Consider the following 27,564-nt stretch of genomic DNA (forward strand, 5'->3'; position numbering starts at 1 on the left):
GGACCCAGATGGAGCCTTGCCTGTTCACCATTGGACCTCCTGAGTCAACCTGAGGAAAACTTGAGTGTTATTATGTCTCACTCTGCTGTGATGAGAGCGAACCGGAACTCGAGATCGATCTCATCTGGCTCAACCTGCCTTCGTTTTGCTTCCTCTCCCGGACATCTGGTAGTGTGTGGAAGTGTCCTGGAAGGAGCTGCTGAAAACAAAGACACCAGTGGCGGGACTGGTTTCCTTCCTGAGAGTGCAGGGCCACACAGAGTCAGGTTGTTCCAGTTTGCTCCCCCTGAAAGAGGCCCTTGAGACCCTACTGATTCCCCACTCGATGGGCTGGGCAGCGAGCAGAAAACCGCAGCCTCCGCTCATGCAGGACAGAGACACACTGGACTATTTTGAGAAAATATTCTGGCTGGGTGTGTGGCGAGGTGCATTGCCGCAACATCACAGCGTGAAAGAGGGCATGAGCACCATCAACACCCGCTGCTTCAACCACTTCAACGGAGACTTCAACGTTGGCATGTTATGTTGAACACACATCTCCCTTTCAGTGTACTGAACAGCTGTTTGTGTGCTTATGGAGAGGGAGTGGCTTGTAAAGCCCTATCCGAGAAGCGCCTAGCTAGTTGGCTTTGAGAGTGCATCTCCCAAGCTTACAAGCAGATGAGTAAGGACCCTCCTGCTGTGGTCTGAGCACATTCCACACCTGCCATGGCAGCGTCAATGGCCTTGTTCAGTGTTCAGTGTCGAGGACATATGCACGGCCGCGTCCTGGTCTATGCTTTGTCTGTTCATAAGGTTCCATCTCTTAGACAATCCGGGCTCCTTTTCAAGGTCCGTGCTCATGGGTGCAACTCGGGACTTGTGAAAAGGGTGGTGTGAGTGTCAGCTGTGGTGCACCTGACCCCCTCTGGGCAATTATATGCCTGCATTCTCCTGTGATCCAAGATGACTCAGGAAATGGGGTGGACGGAGTGTTTGGTGTATGACCTATGACCCCTGTGAGGTTAGGCCATGTTTTCACCCAGCTCAGGTCCATATTAACTGAACTGGGTTGGGCCCCCTACTGCTCCGCTTAAGCAGCTAGATTATAAAGTAGTAGGAGGGGCTCAGTGAGGCACTCTGATGACATTCATCAGGCTCAGCCTACTGTACTCATAGAGTCCAATAGAGGGTGGAGCTTGTGTGAGATAGAATGAAGGTTACAATGTTGTAACCCTAGTTCTATAAGCACAGGCGGAGCCCTCAACCTATGGACTGCTTATATAGTGTGCAAGACACACATAATTGGCAGGCGCGTCCTGATTGGCCGGCTACATACAAATGCAAATTTCAGCGGTTGATTGTGTGCGAGTGATAGGAAGAGAGTATTACCCATAGAGTCCACTAGAGGGCTCTGCCTGTGCATATAGAACTGGGGTTACAATATCATAACCTTCGTTTCCTGCTCTTGGAGTCGTGAAGGTTAGAGGTGATTCAGCATTCGTTTTCCAATTAAATACAACTGTCTTTAAATTAAAGTAATCACAAAAACGAAATTGAACTTTGATTGATAAATTATGATATGGTATGTGAAAGAAAGATACATAATGACAAAGATTAAATGTCAAAGCCCTCTATAAATGTTCAAATAAATCTCAATGCACCAAGAAAATTAATAAAATAATTTTTTTGGATGCTGATATGGTCATCTATTAAAGGAAAACATAAAAAGTTATAGTAAAAGTAGTGAAGTTTCCATGTTAACCAGTAGCTTACTTTATTATGTTACATAAAAGATCTCCAAATGTGTGATAACTATTAATGAGTCAAAATAGATATTATACAAATAACAAAACCCATATTTAAATCACTGCCACAAAAACAATGAATTATGTGGAGGCTCACACATTTTATTGTAGGTAAATCAATACTGTATATGACATTTAAAAACATATACGATTAAATAATAGGCTGCTCTTATATATTAAACTACTTTGACAACATCTGCAGCTCAACAAAGAAGTTGGTCCGATCTAAGTGTGACTTTCTTGCAGATAAAAGGCTCGCCGGAGTGAACACGGAGATCTATTTCCTCAAAGCCATTTTGTGACTCGGCAAAGGTTGCTTTATATGCTTTATATATCTGCTTCTTACAGAGAAAGGCTCGGAAAATTTGCATTATATATGGTCAGAACATTTGGAGTGAGAAGTAGCAGGAAAAGAGGTGAATTTTCTGAAGACAGGCTGTAGTCTAAATGAGACAGTGTGCAGAGTTGTGATGAGAAGAAGAAGAAGAAAAAAAACTTTTTTCCAGGTGAAGTTGTGATGAAACTAATTTAATCAAAAAGAATGAGATTTTCATATGGCAGACTGCTGTTTGTTTCCTTAGATAGGTGAAAAACCTGTGGCACCATAATATAAAACTTTAGAGTCATTGTACATACAGTAAGTACCTCCAAAAAACATCTATAATGTTTTAAATATCAAAACTATGAATAAACAGACAACAATAGACACAAAGTTATCAATCAGATATTGAATCCAATTATGTTCTACCAACTCATGGTGTCTGCCTCTATATGACACACTACAAAGATTTCTGACGCACAGATGGGATCAGAGTGCAGAGGAAGTCCAGCAGAAAAGGAGAAATGCATCTTTTTATTTTTAGATTTTTTTCTTCATGAGAAGGCTTGTCTAAACAGTGCCTTTGGGGGCGTTTGTCTGCCTGAACAAACTAATCAAACTAGGTTGTTTGTAATATGAAATTTAACCTCCTCACATTGGTGTCCAACATCGTCTTGTTTTTCTCAGTGACAAATGTGTTGCCATACCTGCCAACAAGGGCTGTGGTAATGTTTTATTTTGCTATTTATTATTTTAATCATTATTTATCAGACTTACATCAGAATGAGCATCAGTACCCAAAACATCATTCTGGGTTTAATCTAGTTGCCCTGAAACTAACTTGAAAAAAATTTGCCTCTACTTCTTAGAAGTGTTAGATAGGTGACACACACAAACACACACACACACACACACCCATATATATATATATATATATATATATATATATATATATATATATATACATAATGTGCTCATGTACAACAGAAAGTGTATAGTGTAAAGTGTGAATAACCCCTCCTACATAAAAGTTCCTCTAACTGACTTGTCTTGTCTTGTCAGTCACCATACCATTTCTGCATTTTGCTTTCAACGTCTCCCTCCTTCATAGCTTCATTAGTAGAAATAGTTTTCATAGTTTAATTTGTACAACTCAGAGAATAAGTCATACTTTTAGTATTTTTCATGGGAGTAACACAATGGACTGGATAATATCTACCACATTATTCTTGTCAGGTAAGACAAAATGTGTACATCTTGATTTTGTTTTTCATTGTCCCTTTATGAGTTTTTTTGCCAGCAGTGAAAATAGGATCCAGCCATTTCATTTAATATCTTATTTTATATACATCTTCAGCAGCTATGTTTCTATAACATACTGCAATCATAATAACTTTTATAATCATAAATTATCGTTTTATTTAAAAAAACACAAAGGATAATAGATCAATAACTGTAATCACTATCTATCACTGTAATCACTATTTCTTGATAATATCAAGAAAAAAAAATTAAAATGATCATTTTTACATCTATGGTTCATCCTTTGTGAGTCAAACTTCCTGCCTCAGTCTTAAAAATTGCATCACCAATCTTGCACAATCCTCTAAATTCTTTTTGGACATTACATGGGGTAATTCAAAACTACACAGATTTGTCTCAATCCACAAAATCCAACTTTACTTAACTTTTAGGTCTCATGGTTCAGGGGCTCTGAAAAAGTGCTTCATATGGCGCTAATTACACCTAAAACAAAATACTAGTTCATTTTCCCCCTGCTTATGTCCTGTGTAACTGATTATAAGAGCCTCAATTATTTTAAATTCATCCATTAATCTCTTATATATACCTACTTATCCTGTGCAGGCTTGCAAGGTGGACTGAAGGCATTGTTTTTCAGAGGGCTGACACATAAACACAGACATCCTAAATTATTATTATGTTTGAATTCAAATTGAATTGTTAATACTGCAACAGACATTACTCGGCTCTCGAAAGTTAACACGATCATATCTGCTGAATGTATACAACTTGTGAAACATATCAGACACCAACACAACACATCCTACTTATCCATCTCACTCATCAGAAGGAAGCTGATGTAAATGTTCTATGTGGGAGGGCAGTAACAAATTTCCTGCTACTCCCTTTGTGATATTTTCTGCTACCAGTGGTTTATTTCAGTTTAATATATATTACAATACGATGTAAAAACACAACAGAATTTGATGACATGAACTAAATGATGGGTAACTATGAACACGTTAACATTAACAAATAAAATCTATAATATAGCACCTTCTCTAATTGTCTTCCTGAAGACATAAAGGTCACAGTAGAAGAAGCAGAACCTGAAGGTGTTGGTCTCAGGATGATGAAATCATTATCATTATTTTGTGGATTTACTGTTTCTTTTTTGTTGTTGGTGGTGGTGATGGGTTTTTTTGAAAGTCTGTGACATTAAAAGTATAACATGATGCAAATTTGGAATATTTTGAAATGTGATGGCTACCAAAATTAATTAGTATCCATCTGCAAGTGTCTGCCTGACGTTCAACAGATCCATTAAAGGAAGTTAACATGGTTATCTATCACACAATCTCTTTCAACCATTTTAAAAGCTGTTGACCATGAGAAAATATTTTGTCAGGTGGTCAAAGAGTTAACTCTACTTAACTTGGACCATTTTTTCAAAACCTCATGTTTTTAGAAAACCTCAAAAGGTCAAAAGATGGTAAATGGACTGCACTTATATAGCACTTTTCTAGTCCTCCGACCACTCAAAGCGCTTTACACTGCATGCCAACATTCACCCATTCACACACACATTCATACACTGATGGCAGTGGCTACCATGGAAGGTGCCAACCTGTTCATCAGGAGGGGAACCTAACAGATTCACACACACTCACACACTGATGGCACAGCCATTGGGAGCAATTTGGGGTTCAGTATGTTGCCAAAGATACTTCCACATGCAGACTGGAGGAGCTGGGGACTGAACCACCAATCTTCCAATTAGTGGACAACCCGCTCTATTTCCTGAGCCACAGCCGTCCCCACAGATGGCTGTAAAGAAGACCTTATTTTTGCGACATTCAAACAAAAATATCACTCCATGACAGGATATCCCCTGTGAAGGCAATTATACATGCTGTGTAAAATAGTGCCCTGTATCTTTACTTCAAGTCTTAGTATTTATCATGTATAGTAATTGTTCAGAGCCACTGTTTAAAATTGAAACATTCCTGACTTTGGTACCCTCTAGTGGTTGTATAAAAAAGACAACACTTCACACACTACACTCATTTATAGACTGAAAGCAACACAGACTGTACAGATTTTCATAAGGACTGTCTCCTATTCCTGCAAATAAAAACTGAATGCCATGAGAATAATTTGAAAGATACTGTAACTGTACACATTGTGGCTTTAAATCAGATCAATATTGTGGTTCTTCCTTCTTTATTCCTCAGTGTTAAAAGCTGCACTTTGTTTCAATATCGATCCTGTGGCTTGGAAGTCCCTGAATAGCTCTGCTGCAGGTTTTGGATACCAGGTGGTACAAAGACAATCAGAGTAAGTAGTGTGATGTGGTGGAACATGGATTTACAGTAACCATATCTGCTTCTTCACATCTGACTATGAAAGGGTTTTTCCAGCTTGCATCTCTGTCATATGCTAGTTTCACAGTAATGAGGTCATAAGCATGCAGCATTTCTTAATAGATAAAATGTGGGATTTATTTAGCTACACTGTACTCACTGAACAGGTGCTCTCACCTGATTGTTGGGTTTTATTTCCTCAGTTTGCTGGTCAGTGCCCCCCTTGCACAATATTCATCAAGTCAGAGAGGGAAAATATTTAAGTGCTCCACTGAATCCTGCACGGAAGTATCAGTACCAGGTGAGCAACTACTCAGTTGAAAATGCTTTATGTAAACCATTCAAATTTAAATGATAAAAGCTATTTTGCCACCGAAGATTTTGTTATCCTTCACATCACTTACATGGAAATTGAATTATGAGGGGATCTCTAATATAGCCAGTATGAAGAGGAAGAATGATTACAGCAAGACCTCTCTCGATGTTCATATGTTCTGGTGATAGCTGTGGTTTGGTCACTGGGTAATGCTTTAGATTACAGCCTGCAATGTGCAGGGTAATTACTCCGGAGTATCGGTGTAATCTTTTGTACTAACGGTGTATCAGTACAGTATATACTAATACATATACGTAGGTACATGGGAACAAGATATGAAATTATGTAATAAGGGGCTAACAATTTTGGATCTTAAAAATAATATATACTGTAGTTATTTTTTTAACTTATTTTATTATTACAGGGTACGTATGACCTACTGAGCAATAATCTGGAAGTTTGAGAGGAACTTAGAGCGAATTTTACTGTAGTTGTTATCTAACTAACAGGTTCCTATTCTATTATTGCAGGGTACAGTATGACCATAAAACTGAGTACAAATCTGGATGTTTTGGGAAAGATGGAGTGATGACTTCTGCAGCATTTAATAAATATGATATGATTTTATTCCAAAATGACCTTATTACCAACAAACAAGCAAACTACATTGTTCCTTTATAATTTTGGGGTACCGAAATAACTATGGGGTACATCTGTGCATTTACCTCGGAACAAAGGTCCAAGGGACAGTGTATTGTCGTGTATACTGTCGGCCTCTGAAAACTCTCAGCTGTTGTTCATCTCACCAGCAAATTTCAGTACTGGTTGCTTGTTTATGGCTATGTGGCCCTGTCTGCCATCAGCAGACAGAATTCACCCGCCCTAGATGTTACTCACTTTTGTTTCAGTATAAACACATGTTGACAATTTTGAAGTCGTTAAAATGTTGAAAGTCTTCTCCCTGATAGTTCCCCCCTTGTGACATGTAGTTACAGGGTAAGCACAGGAAACACCAGCTGTAATCTTTAGTGTACATTGTATGCCTTGTATCATATTAAAAACAAAATCTTACATCATTACCATTTAATTAACATACTTCTTATTTCAAAATAAATTATAAACCTTCGAGTAACAAATAGCATTGAATTCTTTATTTCTTTGTTTTTCTTGCATTGCTTCCTCAATTTGTTCTTCTTTTTCATCTTCAAGTCCTGATGATGACAGAGTTGTGGTTGAGATGAGGGGAAAGAAGCTGATGCACGTTAGCCTATGTTGATCCTATATATCTCTTGACCATAATTTATATTCTGAGATATCTGGATTTCTGACAGCTACGATGTCTCCCATTTGATGAGAAGCCATAAGAATCAAACTGTTTGTCACTCAGCCACAAAGCCATCATTGCTGGCATTCTAGATTTGAATAAATACAATATTAATGGGCTACGTAAGGCTATACAAGAAATATAGCTAACTAAAATCAGTGTCTTGTTTCTAGTTTGTCAACAAACCATTACAAATGTGTGGCACAATAATAATGGAAAAGTTGAGTTTTATTGCCAATTATCTGGTGGGAAAAGCTTGCAACAAATAAGGTATGAAGTCAGAAACATGGGCAATTTTTCCCTTTTCTTTGATTTTACTGGCAAAGCCTAAATGCAGCAGGACATTTTTGATATGTTGCTAACTGCCAGCAAAGTCATCAAAAGTTAATATAATATCAGTATTAGTAGTATATCAGTAGTAAAGTAATTGTTACCTCTTTTTCCACTTCACATCTTCTTCCCCAGTACCTACATATTAGTACGTACTTTATTGATTCACCTTTAGTACAGTAAGATTACACCATAAGTCCGGAGTAATTATGCTGTACGTTGTGGGCTGCAATCTAAAGCGTTACTAGTCACTGTACTAAATGATGATTTTAACATAACTGATGACTGATGTTTTTTATGCAGTGCCAGATTTTGCAGTGAACATGTCCCTTGGTTTGACAATGACAAGTGATCCAACCACAAAAAACACTCTGGTAAGTTGGTAAATGGCAGAGATTTGCAGTTCATTAGTAATATAAATGCAAAGGTCAGGGAAAATTCTTTTAAACTTTTCTTTGTCTTTCTACCAGTGAAACAATTTTTGTCTGCTTTGAATTTCATGAATGCACAGAAAAGTTAGAAACTTATTATTGACTTGGCCTTGTCTCTTTTCAGGCATGTGGTCCAACCATCCCAAAGGACTGCAAAAGTATCACCATGTACAATGGTGTATGCTTGCAGATAGACAGTTCTGGTGGTGTTGCGGATCCTGTGCCTTCTTCTCCTGAAGGTATTTATGTTGAAATCTCACTATTTCAAAAGCATAATAAAATAGTGGTGAAAAATGTCTGATAATATTCTCATATCACTGCAGACACTCTAAAACACACTATCATCAAAATAACACATGCACACACGTACATGTGTGTACTTTTTAGCACACGTGCGTGTGGACTTGAAACAGCCCTACCACATGCATGCAAATACATTTGTCTGCTTCTTTATCTTTTTCATCAACAAAACCAGAGTGAATCCAGGTGGGGGCAACAAACGCAGAGATTGACAAGTGGCTGATGGTATGCCACTAGTGGATCAGTGCCATTTGCCAATCCCTTGAGTGTATGCCGATGATGAATATCCTGATGATAGAATCACAGATCACAAGGATCTCAGGTTGACCATTAAGACATTCCCCATCGTATATGACAAGGTTACTAGGATTTTTAACAGAAATTTTCACTGCATTAGCTGCGGTAGAAGGTCCCTCACCACCTATGGGGTCCCCTACCCAGGGACACTTGGTCTTAGGCAGGGGAGCCTGTCTCACTGGACAAAGGAGTAGAGATAGGACATTTCCTCGTTAATTGCCAGTGGAGCGAAATGGTTTCTCAGGGGGACTTCATTCTCTGGGTCGAAAAAGGGGATAGAGAGCCTTCTCTTTCCCTTTACCACTCAAGACCAGGCTGCAGGCTGCAAGAAGCACAGCTGAGCCTACAACCCAATTGCCAGTATAAAACATTGGCATTGTAAGTTTCTGCAAACCATAGATACACTGAATCTCTATATTTCAATCGAATATTTTGCGTGTAATTAAAACTTACGTTAAATGGCCGTTATAGGTTGAATAATTATGTGTTATGTTGTGACAACACTGGTTATGGTTAATGTCTGGTTAGGTTTAGGTACAAAAACCACTTGGTCAGGGTTAGGAAAAGATCATGGTTTGGGTTAAAATACCCAGTTTTGTTGCCAGAAAAACCACTGCAAATGTCCTGACATCTCGCTAAAAATACCCGGTTTTGTCAGTTGAAATGATGCAACCAACTTTCTAGCCAACCGCCCAACCTTTCTCCTCCTAATATGAAAGTCAACTTACATAGATATCATCTGAACTACGTGACTTTCCCTGTGATACATATTATAGAAATGTTGATCTGCTACGTATTAAACGTATAGAAATGTAGAGATTCAATGTAACTGTGGTTTGCAGAAACATACAATGGCAACATTTTATTCTGGTGACTGGGCTGGAGCTTGACGTTGCAGGAGGTCATCAATCAAAGTTTCTATTGATTACAACTCACTTTTGATATGGATGAGCTCAGTGGCCGACACCATTATGCTGACTGTCATGTTCGTCTTCAGTGTTGAATAAACAGCAATTAGCATGTGAGGCTGCTGCTGCTGGGCCTCGGGTTAGCTTGTGGCACAGGTCCAAAGACTGGGCCTGCTGTAATAGATCAGCCTCTGGTAAGCAGGTTAAAAGCCATGGTTTCCTCCCGGTTGGTGGTGACAGACAGCTGAAATTCTCCTAAACTGCTCACAGGTGGCAGACTCAGGCAGATGGTGCTCTGCAGTCAGCCATCAGCCTCCCCCGGCCAGGACACCCTTAGTGCTTGTTGTACAAGAGGTATACTCCTCACCCAGACAGGGCCAACTCTAGTCATATTGGTGCCCTAGGCAAGTTTAGGATTTGTTGCCCCCCCCTCCGGTTAAACAACCCTACATAAAACACATAGAAATAGATGTGAGAGCTGAATACATCAACAAGACAAAAACAAGAAGACAACAACAAGATTAAAAAGTATGTTGGAAATACATTATATACACACACACACACACACACACATACATATATATATATATATATATATATATATATATATATATATATACACACACACATATAACCATTCATGTTACTGTGTGTAAAAGCCAACTGCAGATAGATATTTTTTAAGAAATAAATGCAAATGCATATATTGAGATCAAGAATATTTATAATTAAAGTTAAATCCTTGACAAATTTAGGAACACCTATAGAAGGATGTCCAAATATATTTTCCTATTATTATTAATTGTGATAAAATAACTGGATTCAAACACAACCCACATATCACTTGATCAGCTTGCTACTCTTGTTAAATTTGTTTTTTCATCAAAGATTAAAATATGTCCAACAATCTAAAACAACTCTTATTAAATTCAGCATCAAATGTGATTACATTTACAGTAGTTAAAACTTGCACAATAAGTAATAATTTGTGTGAAATTAAAAGTAATACAAAAATAAGGTATCATTGATATAGTCACCCAGATAATGGAACACTGAAAGACTGGTGGGGGACATTAAAAGGGAATTTTGTGTAGGTATGTAGTTCATTCATAGTTCATTTATTACGAAGTCCAGAATCAGTTTGTTGCATGTATGTATGATATGATATATGTGGACAAATGTTAAAATTATTGATCAAGTTACTTCAAGGGAATTTTTTTAGGATTATTGTAATTCATGACCCATCTCTCGTGCAGAGTGCCGAATCCAAGCAGACATTGCGTTTCTGTTGGATGGTTCAGGCAGCGTGTCCAATCAAGATTTTCAAACCATGAAGAATTTTGTGAAAGATCTGGTCCGCTCATTCCTGGCAGGAGACACACAGGTAAAGGATAGAGTTCCCACTGCCTGTAAAACCACACAGAAACCATAGAACCTCAGATCTTTTTTTTTTTGTGCAGTGTTGAAAGAAAATATAATTTCAGAATTGTTTTACATAACGACTTGACTGTAAAATACTTATGCTCTACGATTTTTTGCCTCTTTTTGCAGTTTGCTGTTGTCCAGTTCTCTAGATTACCCAACATCCATAACTTCTTCAATGATTTTTTCCGATATGGATCATGGGAGTCTAACATTGATGCAATAGTACAACAGAGGGGAGGAACTTATACAGCTAATGCCATCCAATATGTGGTGTAAGTGCTGTAACTGTAATTATCATGTTGACTTCCTGTCTGGACTTCCTGTCTGGACTTCCTGTCCAGCCAGAAATGTCTCAGGGATTAAGCTATAAACCCAATCTATCTATGCTGGGCCAAGTAATAGTGGTTTTCATTTTGAGACAGATGTACAGTATACTTTATTTTTCCACATGCAGTCCTGTAAAAGAATACACTATAATTTTTACAGTGAATTTGAAAGCACTAAGCACTGCGTAGACTTTAAACATTTTAGATATAGGCAACTGCTAGTTGTGTGTCAAAAAAGACACTGTGGTAGACAAAACAGCATGCCACTCTTTTGAAGGTGTAGTTTATGATGTTGTGTATTGAAGTAAGTCTATCCAAAAACATTTTGACATTTGGAAAGACATTTTGAAGCACAAACAAAGTGAGAATATTCTCTGTATTGTGGATAGAAATACTGAAAAAAAGATAAGGCATCCTGAAATATCAATTAATTTTCCTAACCTACAAAGCCACGTAATTAACCTAACAACAAAATGTACTGTAAGAAGCTGTACTGAAATTAGACCTTTTTCTTTTTTTGACAGTCGAAATGTTTTCACACCAGAAAAAGGTTCCAGATCAAATGTGAGGAAAGTCTTGATAGTCGTTACTGATGGAAGATCTCAGGACCAGCGAAACTTGCCATATGCAGCAGGCTTAGCTGAGAATAAAAAAATTGTTCGTTTTGCTATTGGGGTAAGTTGTTTAGTTAATTCAAATGTGCTGAATGTTGTGTTTTATTCATTTAAACATGACATACAGTTCAATTTACTGTGAATACTATATTTCTGTGAGTTTTATTTTGCAGTGTCACATGATGTTATTTGACTACTTTAAAGGCCCAATCCATAATTTCTCTGATAAATTTGATTATACTCTCATAAATTTGATTATACTTTCTTATATAACCGAATAACTATAGTACTGAGAGTAACATTCAAGTGGTTAAAACCAAGTTGGTGAGTGTGTTTGCCTCTAGATTTTCCCCTAACCTGGATGCTGACACTCTACGTAGTTATTTGACTGAGAAATTTGGCAATAAATCAGTGACATGCCCAAAAATTGACTTAACCTGGAACAGATTCAGCTCGTTTCAGGTCACTGCAGAATGCAATGAAGTTGCTGATATGTACAAGCCACAACTTTGGCCAGCTGGGACTTATGTCCATCGTTATTATGAGGCTCGTAGACTCAGAGCTAACGACAGTGAGGCCTGTGGATCAGCAGGGGGAGCTGGTCTGCGGCACTTTGTGAATACACCTATATCTCTACATGGGAGCCATAGCCTAGTATATGCCCAGTCAAACGTCAGCAGCTAGTAAAGATGGCATAATATGAAATGAACTAATCTAAATGCAAATCAGTGTTGTGTCATATAATGCACGAGGGCTGCGTGTTGGCCACAGTGATGCAGACAAATCTCGCCGTGTGGTTGTGGACAAGCTCTTGGAGATCTGTGATATATTGTGTGTTCAAGAGACATTCTTAGCTAAACAAGACTTGGAAAGACTAAATTCTTTACATAAAGACTTTTACGGGGCTGGTGAGTCTACTACTGACCTTAGCAGCAAAATAGTTCGAGGCAGAATTCCAGGTGGGTCGCCATTTTATGGAATAAGAAATATGATCAGCTGGTCAATGTGGTTAGATTAGACGTTGAGTGGGCTATTGGAGTAGAGTTTAATTGTAAGGACAAAAAGTTCATCATTTTGAACATTTATACACCTTATGAGTGTTACCAAAATGAAGGGGAATATCTCAATAGATTGGCATGTGTGATGTCTTTCATTCAAGACTGTACTTCCACCTGCATCTATGTTGTTGGAGATATGAATGCTGATGTCTCTGATATTAATTCTTTATTTGCTAATCACTTAATGCAGTTTTGTTCTGATGGTGGTTTGATCCTCTCTAGCAATGTGCTTATGTCTGACAATAGCTATGCATATATCAGTGAAGCTTGGCATTTAACTTCATGGCTTGATCACTGTATATGCACAGCTGATGCACATAACACTCTAGATGCCATGGAGATGAATTATGATCTGGCCACTACGGACCACATACCCTTTTCTATGTTGCTAAATTTTGGCAATATACCTGTTCAATCGTCTGTTGATAGCAACATAGGTGCAGGGAAATTAAACTGGTCTAACTTAACACAAGAGAATCTTAAAGAATACATTTCTCGAACTGTCACCTTGTTGGGAGGTGTTGAACTACCAAAAGATGCTACTGTTTGTTGTGATATGAATTGTAAAAACCTGAAACATAGTAATGAGTTATGTTTTATGTATGATTCCATTGTGGATTCTCTCCTTATGTCCAGCAGGCCTTTTTATAAACATAAGTCTGATGTGTACCATACTAAACCGGGTTGGAATGACTATGTAAAAGAGCTCCATGCTGAGGCTAGAAGGGCTTTTAAAGCATGGGTAGAATCGGGTAGAAATAAACATGGTCCCATATTTGAACATAAGAAACGTGCAAATGCTAATTTTAAATATGCCCTTCGATTTATTAAAAGGAATGAGAATACAATGAGATCTGATTCACTTGCGAGGAAGTAAAAAAACTCTACCCTTTGCTTGCTATTTGTTTTACTGGGTTATTAGTCCATGGTATTCTATCTGACTCTATTTTATCTGTTATACTGGTGCCTGCCATTAAAGATAAAGCTGGTAAACTAAACAGCTCGGAGATAATTTTAAATATGCCCTTCAATTTATTAAAAGGAATGAGAATACAATGAGATCTGATTCACTTGCGAGGAAGTTGCAAAATAATAGTCCTAATGACTTCTGGAAAGAAGTCAGAATAATGAATAATTGTAAAACATCGCTACCATCAAATATTGATGGAGTAAGTGGCTCAGAAAAAATTTCACAGCTGTGGCAGAAACATTACTATGATCTGTTCAACTGTGTTAAAAGCAACTTGTTTAGTGTGGGCAAAATAGGCAATAACGAAGAGGTGATTGTCACCCCACAAGAAGTCCAAGATGCTGTCATGAAGCTAGGAGATAATAAGGCATCTGGTATGGATAATATAACTGCTGAACATTTAAAACGTGCTAGTAAAAAACTCTACCCTTTGCTTGCTATTTGTTTTACTGGGTTATTAGTCCATGGTATTCTACCTGACTCTATTTTATCTGTTATACTGGTGCCTGCCATTAAAGATAAAGCTGGTAAACTAAACAGCTTGGAGAATTACAGGCCTATAGCCTTCGCCATAATTTTATCCAAAGTGTTGGAGAGAACGCTACTAAATAGGCTGGAACAGTACATCCTGACTTCTGACAACCAGTTTGGCTTTAAACGTAAACATGGCACTGATATGTGCATTTTCGCTTTAAGGGAGATTTTAGATAAATACAATAGGCAAAATTAAAAACAATTTTTATGTGTTTTATTGATGCCTCTAAAGCCTTTGACTGTATAAATCATGAAAAACTATTTAATAAATTACATGAAAGAGGTGTTCCTAGATTTCTAGTTAGAATCCTGATTTTTTTGGTACGCTCATCAGACGATGCAACTTTATCAGATGATAGGGACATTTACAAACAGTGTCGAAACTTGTACGCACAAGCAAACATGTTGGCTCGTAAATTTAGTATGTGTTCGGTGACTGTGAAGATCTCTCTTTTTAAAGCTTTTTGTACCCCACTATATACGGCCCACCTGTGGCGGTGCTACAGAAAAGGCAGCATACAGAGACTCACAGTGGCTTATAATGACAGTATGAGGCTGCTGCTTAAAGCTCCAAGAAGCTGCAGCGCAAGCCAAATGTTTGTTAATGTTGGAGTACCCACCTGCTCTGCTGTAATACGAAATCTTATATATAGATGTATGTGCAGATTATCTGATTCCGCTAACAATATTGTTTCAGCTTTGACCAAACCTGAAATGAGTTCCGTCAGGTTCTCATCTAGACTGTGGAACCATTGGCGGTATAGCCTAAATGCAATTGCCTGATTATTGTGGAATGCCTTTTGTTTTTTGAGATTGTTTATTAATTTATTCTTTCTTGTTTTTTTTTTTTGTGTGTGTGTTTTATACTTTACACTTTGTATTTCATTGTGCTATGGACCCTCCATGAGTTGTGTCTTTAATAAAATGTGAATTGAATTGAATTGATATAGTTATAGAAATTGGGCTCTGTGGTTTTTAGCCAATTATAAATCAAATATAGGTCAGCTTGGCTCAAGTTTACAAAGACTTGAGATGTGAAACAAACTTTTACAGAATCAGAAAACTATTGTCTTGGATTTAGTTTGTGTCTAGTGTTAGCTTGTGTATTAAAGACCTGTCAGTCAGATTGAGAGTATACAATATCAATGGACTCAGTCTTTTACATACATGTGGATAAAACATTTATCTTATCAACTGTATTTTAAAAAGTAAACAATTCAATTCTGTTGCACAGTCTAACACCTCAAACATGTTTTCTCAACAGGTGGGGAATGCATTCACAAACCCTGGAGCAAAACAGGAACTAGAAATCATTGCATCTAATCCCCCAGAAAACCATATGTTTCAAGTGGAAAACTTTGGCGCTCTTAAAGCAATACGGCAGAATTTGCAGGAAAAAATCTTCTCTATCGAAGGTACGGATGTAACCTTACCATGATAGCTTAAAATATTTCTTTCATTTTAAGTTGAAATTTAAGTAAGTGTTCTAGTTCCAAAAAAGTAAACATAATGAGTAGTTTTCCTGTCATTCATTAAGGGGGCTCATTTCAAGTTACATTAGTAACATGGACAATATTAGAAAATACAGACCTCCTGTTTTAACATATGAAATGAGTCATTGGCAAATAATTGATAATTACAACTTGGAGCTATGATGAATTTTCAAATCTGTGTGTTATATTAGTCTGAGCATGAATTTATTGTAATGTTGTCTCATTGTGTCTGCTCTCTGTAAATCCACTGTATAAAAATCCAACCAATCGCCAGAACAAAACATTGGCAATGAATGTTTCTGCAAACCACAGAAACGTTGAATATATACGTTTCAACACGTATAATAAGTATTATATCAACATTTCTACAAATGTAGCATATTTACATTTCTACTCATTGGATAATTATGTTTTATGGTGTGACAACGCTATGGTTAAGGTCTGGTTAGGTTTAGGCACAAAGACCACTTGATTAGGGTTAGGGAAAGATCATGGTTTGGGTTAAAATAAAAATCAAAAATAAAATAAAAACAGCCGATGTCTCACTAAAAACTTCCAGTTTTCTCACCAGAAAAACGGCTGCAAATGTCCTGACGTCTCGCTAAAAATACCCGCTTTGTCGGTTGAAACAGGAAGCCGACATTGGTTTCGAGGTGGACTCGTACCGTACTCTGCTGATTTCCAATTTGCTGCTAAGAAATTCAGCTCATATAGATTGTATGTGAACTACGTCAATTTAGAAATGTTGAGATGATACGTTTTGTTGACATTTTGATATGATACGTATTGTTGAAATGTTAATATGCTACATTTTGTAGAAATGTTGAGATGATACGTTTTGTTGAAATATTAATATGATACGTATTACACGTGTTGAAACGTAGATATTCAACGTTTCTGTGGTTTGCAGAAACGTAAACTGCCAACGTTTTATTCTGGCGACCAGGCTGTAAAGACTTCTTTATGGAAATTTGGAATTTAACTTGTTGCATTGTATAATGCTGCATTCAGAAATGTTTGTGCTCATTTATGTTGCTGTTACAGGTGCTAAAACTGGTGGAGAGTCACTGAAAATGGAAATGGCTCAAATGGGATTCAGTGCAGCTTATGTGCCCAGGGTAATTAAAAACACCAGACATTCACCAGATAGTATAGTATATAGATAGTATGAAAAGTATATAGTTAAATAAACCCCAAATGATGAATGTATGATGCATTTAGCCTTTTCCTTGGCTGATGTTTTGTGGCAAATACATTTTCTATACATTTCTGTCTAAATTGCAGGGGATTCAGATGGGTATTGTTGGTGCCAACCAGTGGAAGGGAGGCTATCAGCAATACACAAGCGCAGACCAGAAATGGATCTCCTATGATTCTTCGAATATGGAACCTGACAGTTATCTGGGTAAGAATATTACAGTACATACAATGGTGTATTTACACTGCTGTACTGTAATCCTTCCTCCCATCTTTTGAAAACACAAGATTTTGGGAAAGGAACAGGAAAAAAACAAATGAGGACTAAGGAGTGAAAACTATGATTCAAAGTTGTGCAGAAGCCAGTAAGATATCAACAAATCCTGAAGACGCAGCTTATATAGATATTGTGATGATTTTAAAATGTGTTCAGGGAAGACCAAAGTGAAGGCTCCTCATGGTATCCAGATTTAAATGCACACAAGAAAAGCAAAGAATATTCTGAACTAGAAGCATCCTGCAAGGAAAAGTGTGTAGGGGGTGACCCAAAGCAAGTTTTTTAATGTTAAATCAAAAAAAGAATAAATAATGCTTATTTGTAATTAATAGCTTGCTGAAATGTGTAATTTCAAAGATTGTTCCCAGCAAAGATAATGATGATGTTATGTAATTAACACTTAAAAAATCAATAAAAGATACAGTTTGTCCTTAGTTGGCCAAACCTTTGTATACTAATGAGCTTGACTCTTTAATTCTAGGTTACTCCATGGCAGTCGCCAAAACGCGGTTGGGCACACTGACAATTGTAGGTGCTCCAAGATATCAACACAGAGGAGTTGTGATTTCAGTTTACAAAAACAGTCGTAACCAAAAAATTGATCCCTTTGCTTGGCAGGTGTGTGCTCACGATTAAGACAATGTAAAGATTTAATGTTTATATTAAATTGAAGGTTGTTGTTTTCTCACTTTACTAATTGTTTTTTGTTGCTCACACAGTTTCAGATTGGTGAATATTTTGGTGCAGTGGTTTGTGCCATGGATGTGGATCGTGACACGTACACTGACCTAGTCCTCATATCTGCCCCTATGTACATGGACGTTGATAGAGAAGGACGAGTTTATGTTTGCAGCTTATCAAATGAGGTAAATGACAGTTCTATCCAGAATCTATTGGATTTTTTCAATGAGAATTCAAACATTGACTCTCATCCTTTTTTCCTATTTCCACCAGAGAGTTGAGTGTCGCTTCGATAATCCATTAGTGCTGAGAGGGGATGCATCTGACCAAGGAAGGTTTGGGTCTTCTCTTGCTGTATTGCCTGACCTTAACAGTGATGGTCTCAATGATTTGGCAGTTGGAGCACCTTTGGAGAATGGTGGTCAAGGTAGCATCTACATCTTCCACAGCGAAATAGGAGGAGGAGGAAGAATTCATCCTACTTACTCACAGGTGAGTGAGAACAAAGAAGCAACAAGAGGATTCGAATGATATGTATGGCCTTTTGTTTGCCACTGTATTTAATATTTAATCTAGACAAAATGTAGTTTTGATTGATTCAAATATTTTCATTTATGTAGAGAATCGCTTCCTCTGAAGTCCAGCCAGGACTGAAGTTCTTTGGTATATCGATCAGTCAGTCGTCTTTTGACCTTAGTAACGACAATCTGCCTGATTTAGCAGTGGGTTCAAAGGGAACAGTGGTCTTACTCAGGTAAGATGCTCCTGTCACACATTATTACTCCCAAATGTAATTCTACCATTTGTGTTCTTTTGTGTCAACATAATCATACAACCATAAGGTTGTATGATTACGTCCACCTTTCACGGTAACACAATTTTAAATTGGTAACAAGACCTTGTTACCAATTTAAAATTGTGTTACCGTGAAAGGTGGACGTAATCATACAACCTTATGGTTGTATGATTACGTCCACCTTTCACGGTAACACAATTTTAAATTGGTAACAAGACCTTGTTACCAATTTAGGACAGAACTGTTCACCAATAATGGATTGTATCAGGCAGCTAAAATAAGATTTACCAGTTGTCATTTTGGTATACTGCTTTACAATTTTCATATGTACTCTGTCCATTTCCAGATCAAAGCCTATAGTAATGGTCGATGCTGCGGTGACCTTCAACCCAAACAAAATCCAAACTCAAAACTCAGACTGCTCAAAACCACTGGACAACACAGCTACAATCTGCTTTACTATGACCAGAAACTCTCGAATAGATAAAGGTCACTGATTCTCTTAACTGTTTCTAAACCACAGACCCACTGTCCATCCATACTTGTATGTGTGTACATGAGTAACCTTTAAATTAAACTCTAATCTGTTCTAGCTAGAGCAACAATTAACTATACTTTAACACTGGATGCCACACGTAAGGTCCCAAACAACCGAGCTTACATCAGGGAGAAACAACAAGAGGAGAGTGGATCAATAAGTCTTGGCTTAGAGAAACGATGCTTCGATGTGAGCTTCCACATTGAGGTGAGTTGTTTAAAACCTAATAACATCAGGAAAACCCACTACAACCCACACAGCTTCAATGTGAAAAACATAATTTTTGATACAACCAACCTTCACTACCTTGATATTCATAATAGTACCCTCCTCTCACAGGCCTGTCCAGAAGATGCTCTGAATCCACTTGACAACGAGCTCCGATTCACCTTTGACGGTTTGCCTTCTGACAAAAATCTCAAGCCAAGTCTGGCGCAACAGGCTCAGACAACAACCTTTCATCCTGTAAGTAATCTTTAAAGACACCCCCATTTATTGGTCAGTTTTATTTCACACTAAGGGTGTTTTCAAACCTGTATTTGTTTACTCTGGTCCGAATCAGTGGATGAGTTGGTAAACTTGGTGCATTTTCCTGTTGGATTGATTTCCAACCAAAAAGCATCACTACAAGGCACAAGAGAACGTTCACTCCTCTCATTGCTTACATGTGTCTGGGGTGGGAGCAAGAACATAAACACAAAAGAAACTCCTGAAGAATGTTTGGCTACGTCATCATGTTCCCACCAAAAACAAACCACTTCAGAGTTTGTTTGGGACTGGACCGAGACCATATCCTCAAATGGTCTCGGTGCGGTTGTTTTGGTCCACACCTGAGTATGATTACTGTGTTCAGATCTGCCCAGAAGAATCACACTTATGGGGAAAATGAACCAGTTCAATTCACACTTTTCACATGTGGTCTTCACTGACTGTCAGAATTTCAACTGGACTGAAGATTTAACAATAAAGTTCAAGGGTTGTGAAGTTAAGAAAAACAACTTGACTTTCTGATTCATGTTTGTCACATGTTGACAACACTTTTTGTGATTAATTACATGGTTGCCAGGTCATGACAGATATCACCACATAATTGACCATTAGGTACTATGTGAAGAGCTCTCCAGTACTATGAAATGCTCAGGCATCATCATGCTTTCTGAATAATGTTCAATTGTAATTCCATTCATTTGTCATGTCTGTCTTGGCCATTTGCTCTTACACTTTCTGAACAAAATGGTTTACTAAATACTCTCTTCAACAGTTACCTTTTGAGATCAACTGCGGCAATGACAACAATTGTATAGATAACCTGAAAGTGGATTTCAACTTCACCAGGTGAGACTGAGTTTCAAATGTGAAGCCTGACTTAGGTGTTTGGATCTACTGTATTATCTGTGGATTCACTATTGGTGGGCAGGTGACATGTTTAACTTTTCTCTTTGCACTCCCAAATTGGTCAGCATGCTCTTTTAATTTTTTACTCTGTAAGCATAGCATTTGGCATGTTACTCTTTTTGTATATGCTGGACTAATGTTATATGCACCCGGACTCTATTTGTTACAATTTCATCTTTGTGCAATGTTTTTTTTTCATTCCTTCACTTTTCCATTTTCTCCTATTCTATCAGTTCCTCAGAGGTCAAAGTAGGCATTGATGAACTGCTGGAGGTCACTGTGTCAGTGGAAAACAGGGAGGAAAACTCCTACAACAGCCATGTCATTCTCACGTACCCACCTGGGCTCTCCTACAGGAAGTTTACAGGCCTGCAAGTGAGGATCAAGTCTGTTTCAATTCAACTCTGGTCAGCTGCTCTCTGAGGTTATGCAGTGATTGTGGATTATGTGTGCTTTTGTTTAATGTATTTATTTTTTAATAAAGGGAAGAATTGAGTGCAACTCCTTGGACAGTGGAGCTGGCTTATCTCAAGGAAAGACAGACTGCACTATTGACAAGCCTATTTTCAAGACCAACGCTAAGGTTTGTAGTGTGTACAGAAGCATCTCATCCCACTGCAGCTGAACCGAGAGAGGAGACAATCTGATCTCTCTCATTCTTTTCATTTTAGGCGATCTTCATTGTGTCCTATGGGATTGAAGCCAACAGTCAACTTGACAGGAAGTTATTCATCACTGCAAATGCCACCAGGTACTGTTGTGTTCATCTTCCAGCCTATAAGCACATCACTGTACATGTGTGTATGTGACAATTATTATTATTATTCATGTGTACAATTAATTTCACCTCTCTTAGTGGGAACGAGCACTCCAAGTCAAGTGAACTTTACAAAATGAAAGGGATTGATGTGAAGTACAGCATTTTTATGACAATTGAAAGGTTTGTGCTCCATGTGATTTAATAAGTTTAAAAATATTTTAAAATAATTTAAAGTGACATTGTAAAGCTTAATGTCTTTGAAACATTCAATGTTTCTGTTCAGTTCCCTCAGCTACAGCAATTTCACTTACGGCAAGAGTAATTTGCAGAAACCAGTCCAACAATCAATTAAGGTAAAAAATCTTATCCTATCATAATATCATTTTTTTTTAAAAAGGCTAATTAACTTTATTCAGACTTGACTTTAATGCTCAGTAGGTATTTTTCTTTTCTCCCCTCTTAGGTTATAAATGACATCAGAGCACTGAATTTCACTGTGGTGATCAGGGTTCCGATAAAGCTCAGTAATGAAGACATCTGGGTGGATTCGAGCAGTTTGCAGGTAACATGTGGGAACTCATTGTTACTGAAACCCCAGAAGTCTCAAATGTAGCTGTTTTTATGCAACTAAAGCCTTGTGGATGAATTTGTTCTCTGTTAAACTGACATGAATCAGCTCTATTTCAGATTCCAGACTGCCAAAGAGACAAAGATGAAAAACCCACCGTCACAAATTTTGTTGCTCAGATACAGAAAAATAAGTCAGTGGTAAGTATCAGAGGCTCTACCATCTGTACATGGTGGAATTTAATCTAATCATATATAGATTTAGAAATGTATGGTATTTTAGTGCATTACACATACATTTTCCCTGTTTCCAGCAATAAATTTAGGCCTCCTTTTAATCACCCACAGGACTGCTCTGTAGCCAGTTGCAGAGTGTTCAAGTGCAATCGTGTCATGGGAATACAGGAGCATAAAAAGTACACAATCTCTGCCAACCTTAGTTCTGAATGGATAAAGCAGGTAACTAATGTGTGTGTAAAAATAATAATGTTTTAATGAAAATGAACAATCCTAAAGATTAAATTAAATGTCTGACTCCCCCGTTTTTCTCTCTCAGATTGGACTTGATTCTGCCAAATTCCTCTTGACCAGCACGGCCAGTCTGGAGTACGACAGAAACCAGTACATCTTCTTTTCAGTGCGGTCAAATAACAATCCTCCCATTCACAAGGTAATTATACGTCGGATTTGTTTATTTGTGTTTGAAAAGAGCTTGAATGGAGATCTGATCCAAAATCTGTCACTGCACATCTCAGATTGTGGCAGAGGTAGAAGTGTATCCTGAACCAGACTTCACCAAAGAGATTGTTGGAGGATCTCTGGGAGGGTTGGCTCTGTTGGCTTTACTCACTGCTGGCCTGTACAAGGTGAGATACTTTACATGCACTGTTTCCGTTTATTACACAGCGTTATGGAGGCAATAAGACAACCTGAGGTCTAGTATTGGGCACCCTTTATCACAAAATACACCCAGTGACAATACTTGAATGTGGCATCTTTACATTTTTATTATTCTTTCATTTGGTTTGGTTCTTTTTATGTTTTTATTGTGCATCTCTAATGCAGGATTGCAGTGTTTTTATCTAACTTCCTTTGTTTTGTACTCTCAGGCTGGATTTTTCAAGAGTAAATACAAGGAGATGATTAATGAGGAACAAACAGCTCATCCGGGGGTTGAGGGAGGCAAACCCACACCAGAGTAACAAACATGAAGTCAGTTGATGTCCCACAGACAAGCTGATACAAGCCAGAAAACACCAAAACTCTTCCAACATCTACACTGGCTTTGTCATCTCAGATTAGTTCATCTATACCATAAATTGTTGTGCATTTTTGTCTTCAATAGAAAATATATAAATGTGTTGCCATTTTCATGAATACACATTTAAATGGAAAATATATTTGTGCAACCCTTGCAACACCTTAATTTCATTATCCTGAAAAAGAGCTTGTGATCCATACATAGAGCAGCAAGAGTTTTAGAGCTTCAAAACTGATTTTGTAATCCACATTTTGAACTGAATAGCTTACTGTTGGTCTATAATTAAATATTTGTGCTTATATCCCTGCAAAGCATGTGTGTTAATTTGTACATTTTGTTTTAAGTGAAAAATTATTCAATACATTATGATCCTTTGGAGTCTGGGTTTCATCACATGATACTGTACAACTGCTGAAATACAAGGTGGAATCCTTAAGAGCAGGGACCTTACTTGCTTGAGATAAATGTGTATTTGATACCACTTTTATTGACAATGTGAGCTGCTTTGCTATTAAATACATTTTAAAATGTGCAACGTTGTGTTCTGAATGTATGTAAAAAGACATTTGATGCTTCATCAATTTTTATTTCATATGTGATTAAAATGAAAATTGACCTTATACAAAGCTGATCATGACATTTTTATGTAGAAAGAAAACAGAGTTATAATTGAGTAGAGCATAAATAACATAAAAGTTGACCTTCGTTTAAATGGATTCAGTGGAAGACTTTGAAACTGACATTATCTTTTAAAATAATTCATCACACTACAGAAAAATATATTTTATTTTTTATAAAAATATAAACATCTTTGGCCTAAAAATGCAACACTTTCTTCAATGTTTTCTTCTATTTGACCTGAGTTACTGTACGTGCAAATACAGAATATAAACAAGGTTTATGAGAAGTGTTTAAAGCTGTAAGTCAACTTGACTTTTAAGTGCAATAATGAATTGCTTCAAGCATCCCTTTGACAACAGACCTAACAGCTTGACAACAGGAACATAGAGGTAATGGGTAAAAAGAAGGACAGGAATGAGGACACGGAGAAACCTGCTGCTCCTCCTGTGGCGGCAGGAGAAGGCATGTCACCCACTGTCTCCTTTAAGAATGACCCAAATCTTGAAGTTTTGGCAAAGATCTGAATGTCCATGGTATACGTGCAAATGTGTTAGAAGCGTTCCCACAATTTGTTACTCAAGTGTCAAGTTCTCAAAGACTTGTGCCAGCTCTGTCAGTGCCTAAAAAATCCCTTTTACTAATGTGAATACAAACAGTCAACAAAGTACAAAGTAACTCTCAAAGATGTATGGAAATTAAACTTCTCATGCAAACAATATTAACCTTACCTGTGCTCTTGCTCCCCGTCCCCCAGCCTGCCATCCAGCGTTGACTTCCAGCAGGGAGAAGTCCCAGGAGGCACGCTCCCCACATTAGGCCAACCTCTCCAGGCTTGGCTCCTGAGAGGAACAGGCTGATGCAGGCTGGACTGTCTGCACAGATGCTGCAGACCAAGGGAGGGATTCACCATTGCTTGCTACAAGGCAAAGTGGTTGGGATTCCATTATTGGTGTGAGGAAAGGAGACTGTACCCCCTGACGTGCAGTGGGAGAGGTTATCTCCTTTCTACAATATCTGGTGGAAAAGGGGCTGTCTTATGCCACTGTTTAAGTGTATGCAGCAGTTGTTTCCTCCTGTCATGAGGGTTTTGGCGACAGACCTGTTTTCGCCCACCCCCTTGTGAAATAAGGACATCCTGCTGCGGTCTGAGCACATTCCACGCATGCCATGGCAGCTTCGACAGCCTTGTTCAGTGGGGTGAGTGTCGAGGATACATGCATGGCAGCGTCCTGGTCTATGCCTTGTCCATTCATAAAGTTCTATTTCTTAGACATGACAGGCTCCTTTTCAAGGTCCGTGCTCACAGATGTGACTCAGGACTTGTGAAAAGGGTGGTGTGAGTGTCAGCTGTGGTACACCTGAATCCCCTGGGAAATTATACACTTGCATTCTCCTGTGATCAAAGATGACTCAGGAAATGGGGTGTGCAGGGTGTTTGGTGTATGACCTATGACCCCTGCGAGGTTAGGCCATGTTTTCACTCAGCTCAGGTCCATGTTAACTGGACTGGGTTGGGCCCCCTACTGCTCCACTTAAGCAGCTAGATTATAAAGTAGTAGAATAGCCGCGGCGGCTAACCTTTATCCAGTCAGACTCAGTGAGGAAGTCTGATGACATGTTGCGGCAAGGCATACATTGATCGGACTCTGCCTACTCTACCCAAAGAGTCCAGTAGAGGGCAGAGCCTGTGTGAGATAGAACGAAGGTTATGATATTGTAACTCTAGTTCTATAACCACAGATGGAACCCTCTACCTATGGACCCTGTCACCCCTTTCCCATCCGCTGCTTATAGAACTAGGGTTACAATATTGTAACCTTTGTTTCCTGCTCTGGGAGTCGTGAAGGTTTAAAGGTGATTCAGCATTCATTTTCAAATTAAATACAACGGTCTTGAAATTGAAGTAATCACAAAATCAAAACAGAAATTTGATTAATAAATTATGATATGGCATTTGATAGAAAGATACATAATGACAAAGAATTTTTTTAAAAAAAAAAGGCTTTCCGGAGCCAATACACAGATCCATTTCCTCAAACCCATTTTGTGACTGCACAGGTTGCACAAGCACACTGTAAAGCACGCCTTATATATCAGTTTAATTTTTCTATCGAGAAATGATGTGAAAATTTGCACCATATGTGCTCAGAGCATTAGGCTTTTGGGGTGAGCCGTAGCAGTAAAAGACATTCACTTCATACAGTAGGTACCTCCAAAAAACAATGTTTTTTTAAATGACAAAACTATGAATATTATATATCAGTTTAATTTTCTTACTCAGATTGCTCACCAGAAAACACAAGTCACACCGTGTGAAAGGATGTGAAATTTTGCACCAGACGTGGTCAGAGCATTGGGTTTTTCGGGTTGAGGTAATTCACTGGTATGCAGTAGCAGCAAAAGAGGCTCACTTCCTTAAGTGGCCTCAGTGAGACAATGTGCATAGTTGTGATAAGAGGAAGAAGAAAAAAACTTTTTTCCAGATGAAGTTGTGATGAAACTAATTAATGAAGAAGAATGAGATTCTGATATAGCAGACTTTTATTTGTTTCCTTAGATAAGTGAAATACCTGTGGCACCATAACACAAAACCTTAGAGTCATTGTACATATAGTAGGAACCTCCAAAAAACATCTATAATGTTTTTAAATGTCAAAAATACAAATAAACAGCCAACAATAGAGACAAAGTTATTTATCAGATATTGAATCCAATTATGATCCACCAACTCATGCTGTCTGCCTCTATATGGCACACTACGCCGACGCACGCAGATGGGATGAGAGCACAGAGGAAGTCCAGCAGGAAAGGAGAAATGGACCTTTTTATTTTTAGATTTTTTCCTTCATGAGACGGATTGTCTAAACAGTGCCTTTGAAGGTGTTTATCTGCCCATGGTGAAGTTGGACCACATAGTAAAACTTGGTGTGTTTGTAATATGAAATTTAAACTTCCTCTCTCCTTGGCTGATGTCAGAAGGAAATCAAAGACATCAACAGCACTGTTGGAGAAGGGAACCATAAAAATATCTCAAGAAAAGCTTGACTTTTGCGTTGGCATTTTCCCTCAATAGCATCTACAACTGTATGCCCAGTGAGCCTTCTTGCTTGAATTTAAAGTGATGAAAACATGTTCAAGTCTGAAAACACTTTCGTGGTCTGAATAAAACCTCCTCACACTGGTATCTGACATCCTCTTGTTTTTTCTCAGTGACAAATGTAGTGCCATGCCTGCCAACAAGAGCTGTGATTTGTGGTAAAGTTTTTTTTGCTATTTATCATTTTAATCATTATTCATCAGACTTACATCAGAATGAGCATCAGTACCCAAAACATCATTCTGGGTTTAATCTAGTTTGTGTATAATATATATATATATGTATGTATGTATATGTGTATATACAATGTGCTCACATACAACAGAAAGTGTTTGTC

At 37.9% G+C, this 27,564-nt stretch overlaps 1 protein-coding gene across 1 annotated transcript; it reads left to right on the plus strand.

Annotated features, from left to right (window-relative positions):
• The first annotated feature begins 3,184 nt into the window (after positions 1–3,184).
• LOC137171620 (integrin alpha-M-like) lies at positions 3,185–23,781 on the plus strand. Its single transcript, XM_067575651.1, has 30 exons — positions 3,185–3,342; positions 5,583–5,685; positions 5,915–6,012; positions 7,985–8,055; positions 8,237–8,351; positions 10,874–11,001; positions 11,169–11,314; positions 11,893–12,043; positions 15,809–15,959; positions 17,082–17,155; positions 17,322–17,442; positions 17,993–18,129; positions 18,231–18,377; positions 18,466–18,684; positions 18,813–18,946; positions 19,335–19,477; positions 19,582–19,733; positions 19,866–19,991; positions 20,788–20,861; positions 21,155–21,296; positions 21,406–21,504; positions 21,593–21,672; positions 21,778–21,861; positions 21,965–22,034; positions 22,145–22,243; positions 22,369–22,449; positions 22,597–22,707; positions 22,805–22,918; positions 23,004–23,114; positions 23,358–23,781. The coding sequence occupies exons 1-30, from the start codon at positions 3,306–3,308 to the stop codon at positions 23,448–23,450; spliced, it is 3,411 nt and encodes a 1,136-aa protein (XP_067431752.1). The 5' UTR covers positions 3,185–3,305; the 3' UTR covers positions 23,451–23,781.
• The last annotated feature ends 3,783 nt before the right edge of the window (positions 23,782–27,564 follow it).

Source organism: Thunnus thynnus, chromosome 20, assembly GCF_963924715.1.
Source record: "Thunnus thynnus chromosome 20, fThuThy2.1, whole genome shotgun sequence".
Classification (NCBI taxonomy): Eukaryota; Metazoa; Chordata; class Actinopteri; order Scombriformes; family Scombridae; genus Thunnus; species Thunnus thynnus.

What these genes read in the sequence shown, in the direction of transcription:
- LOC137171620 (XM_067575651.1), top strand. Translation starts at nt 3,306, where the DNA reads ATGGACTGGATAATATCTACCACATTATTCTTGTCAG. An exon ending in TCCTGGCAGGAGACACACAG is followed by an intron (nt 11,002 to 11,168) that starts GTAAAGGATAGA and finishes CTCTTTTTGCAG; the next exon opens with TTTGCTGTTGTCCAGTTCTC. An exon ending in TTCATCCTACTTACTCACAG is followed by an intron (nt 18,685 to 18,812) that starts GTGAGTGAGAAC and finishes TCATTTATGTAG; the next exon opens with AGAATCGCTTCCTCTGAAGT.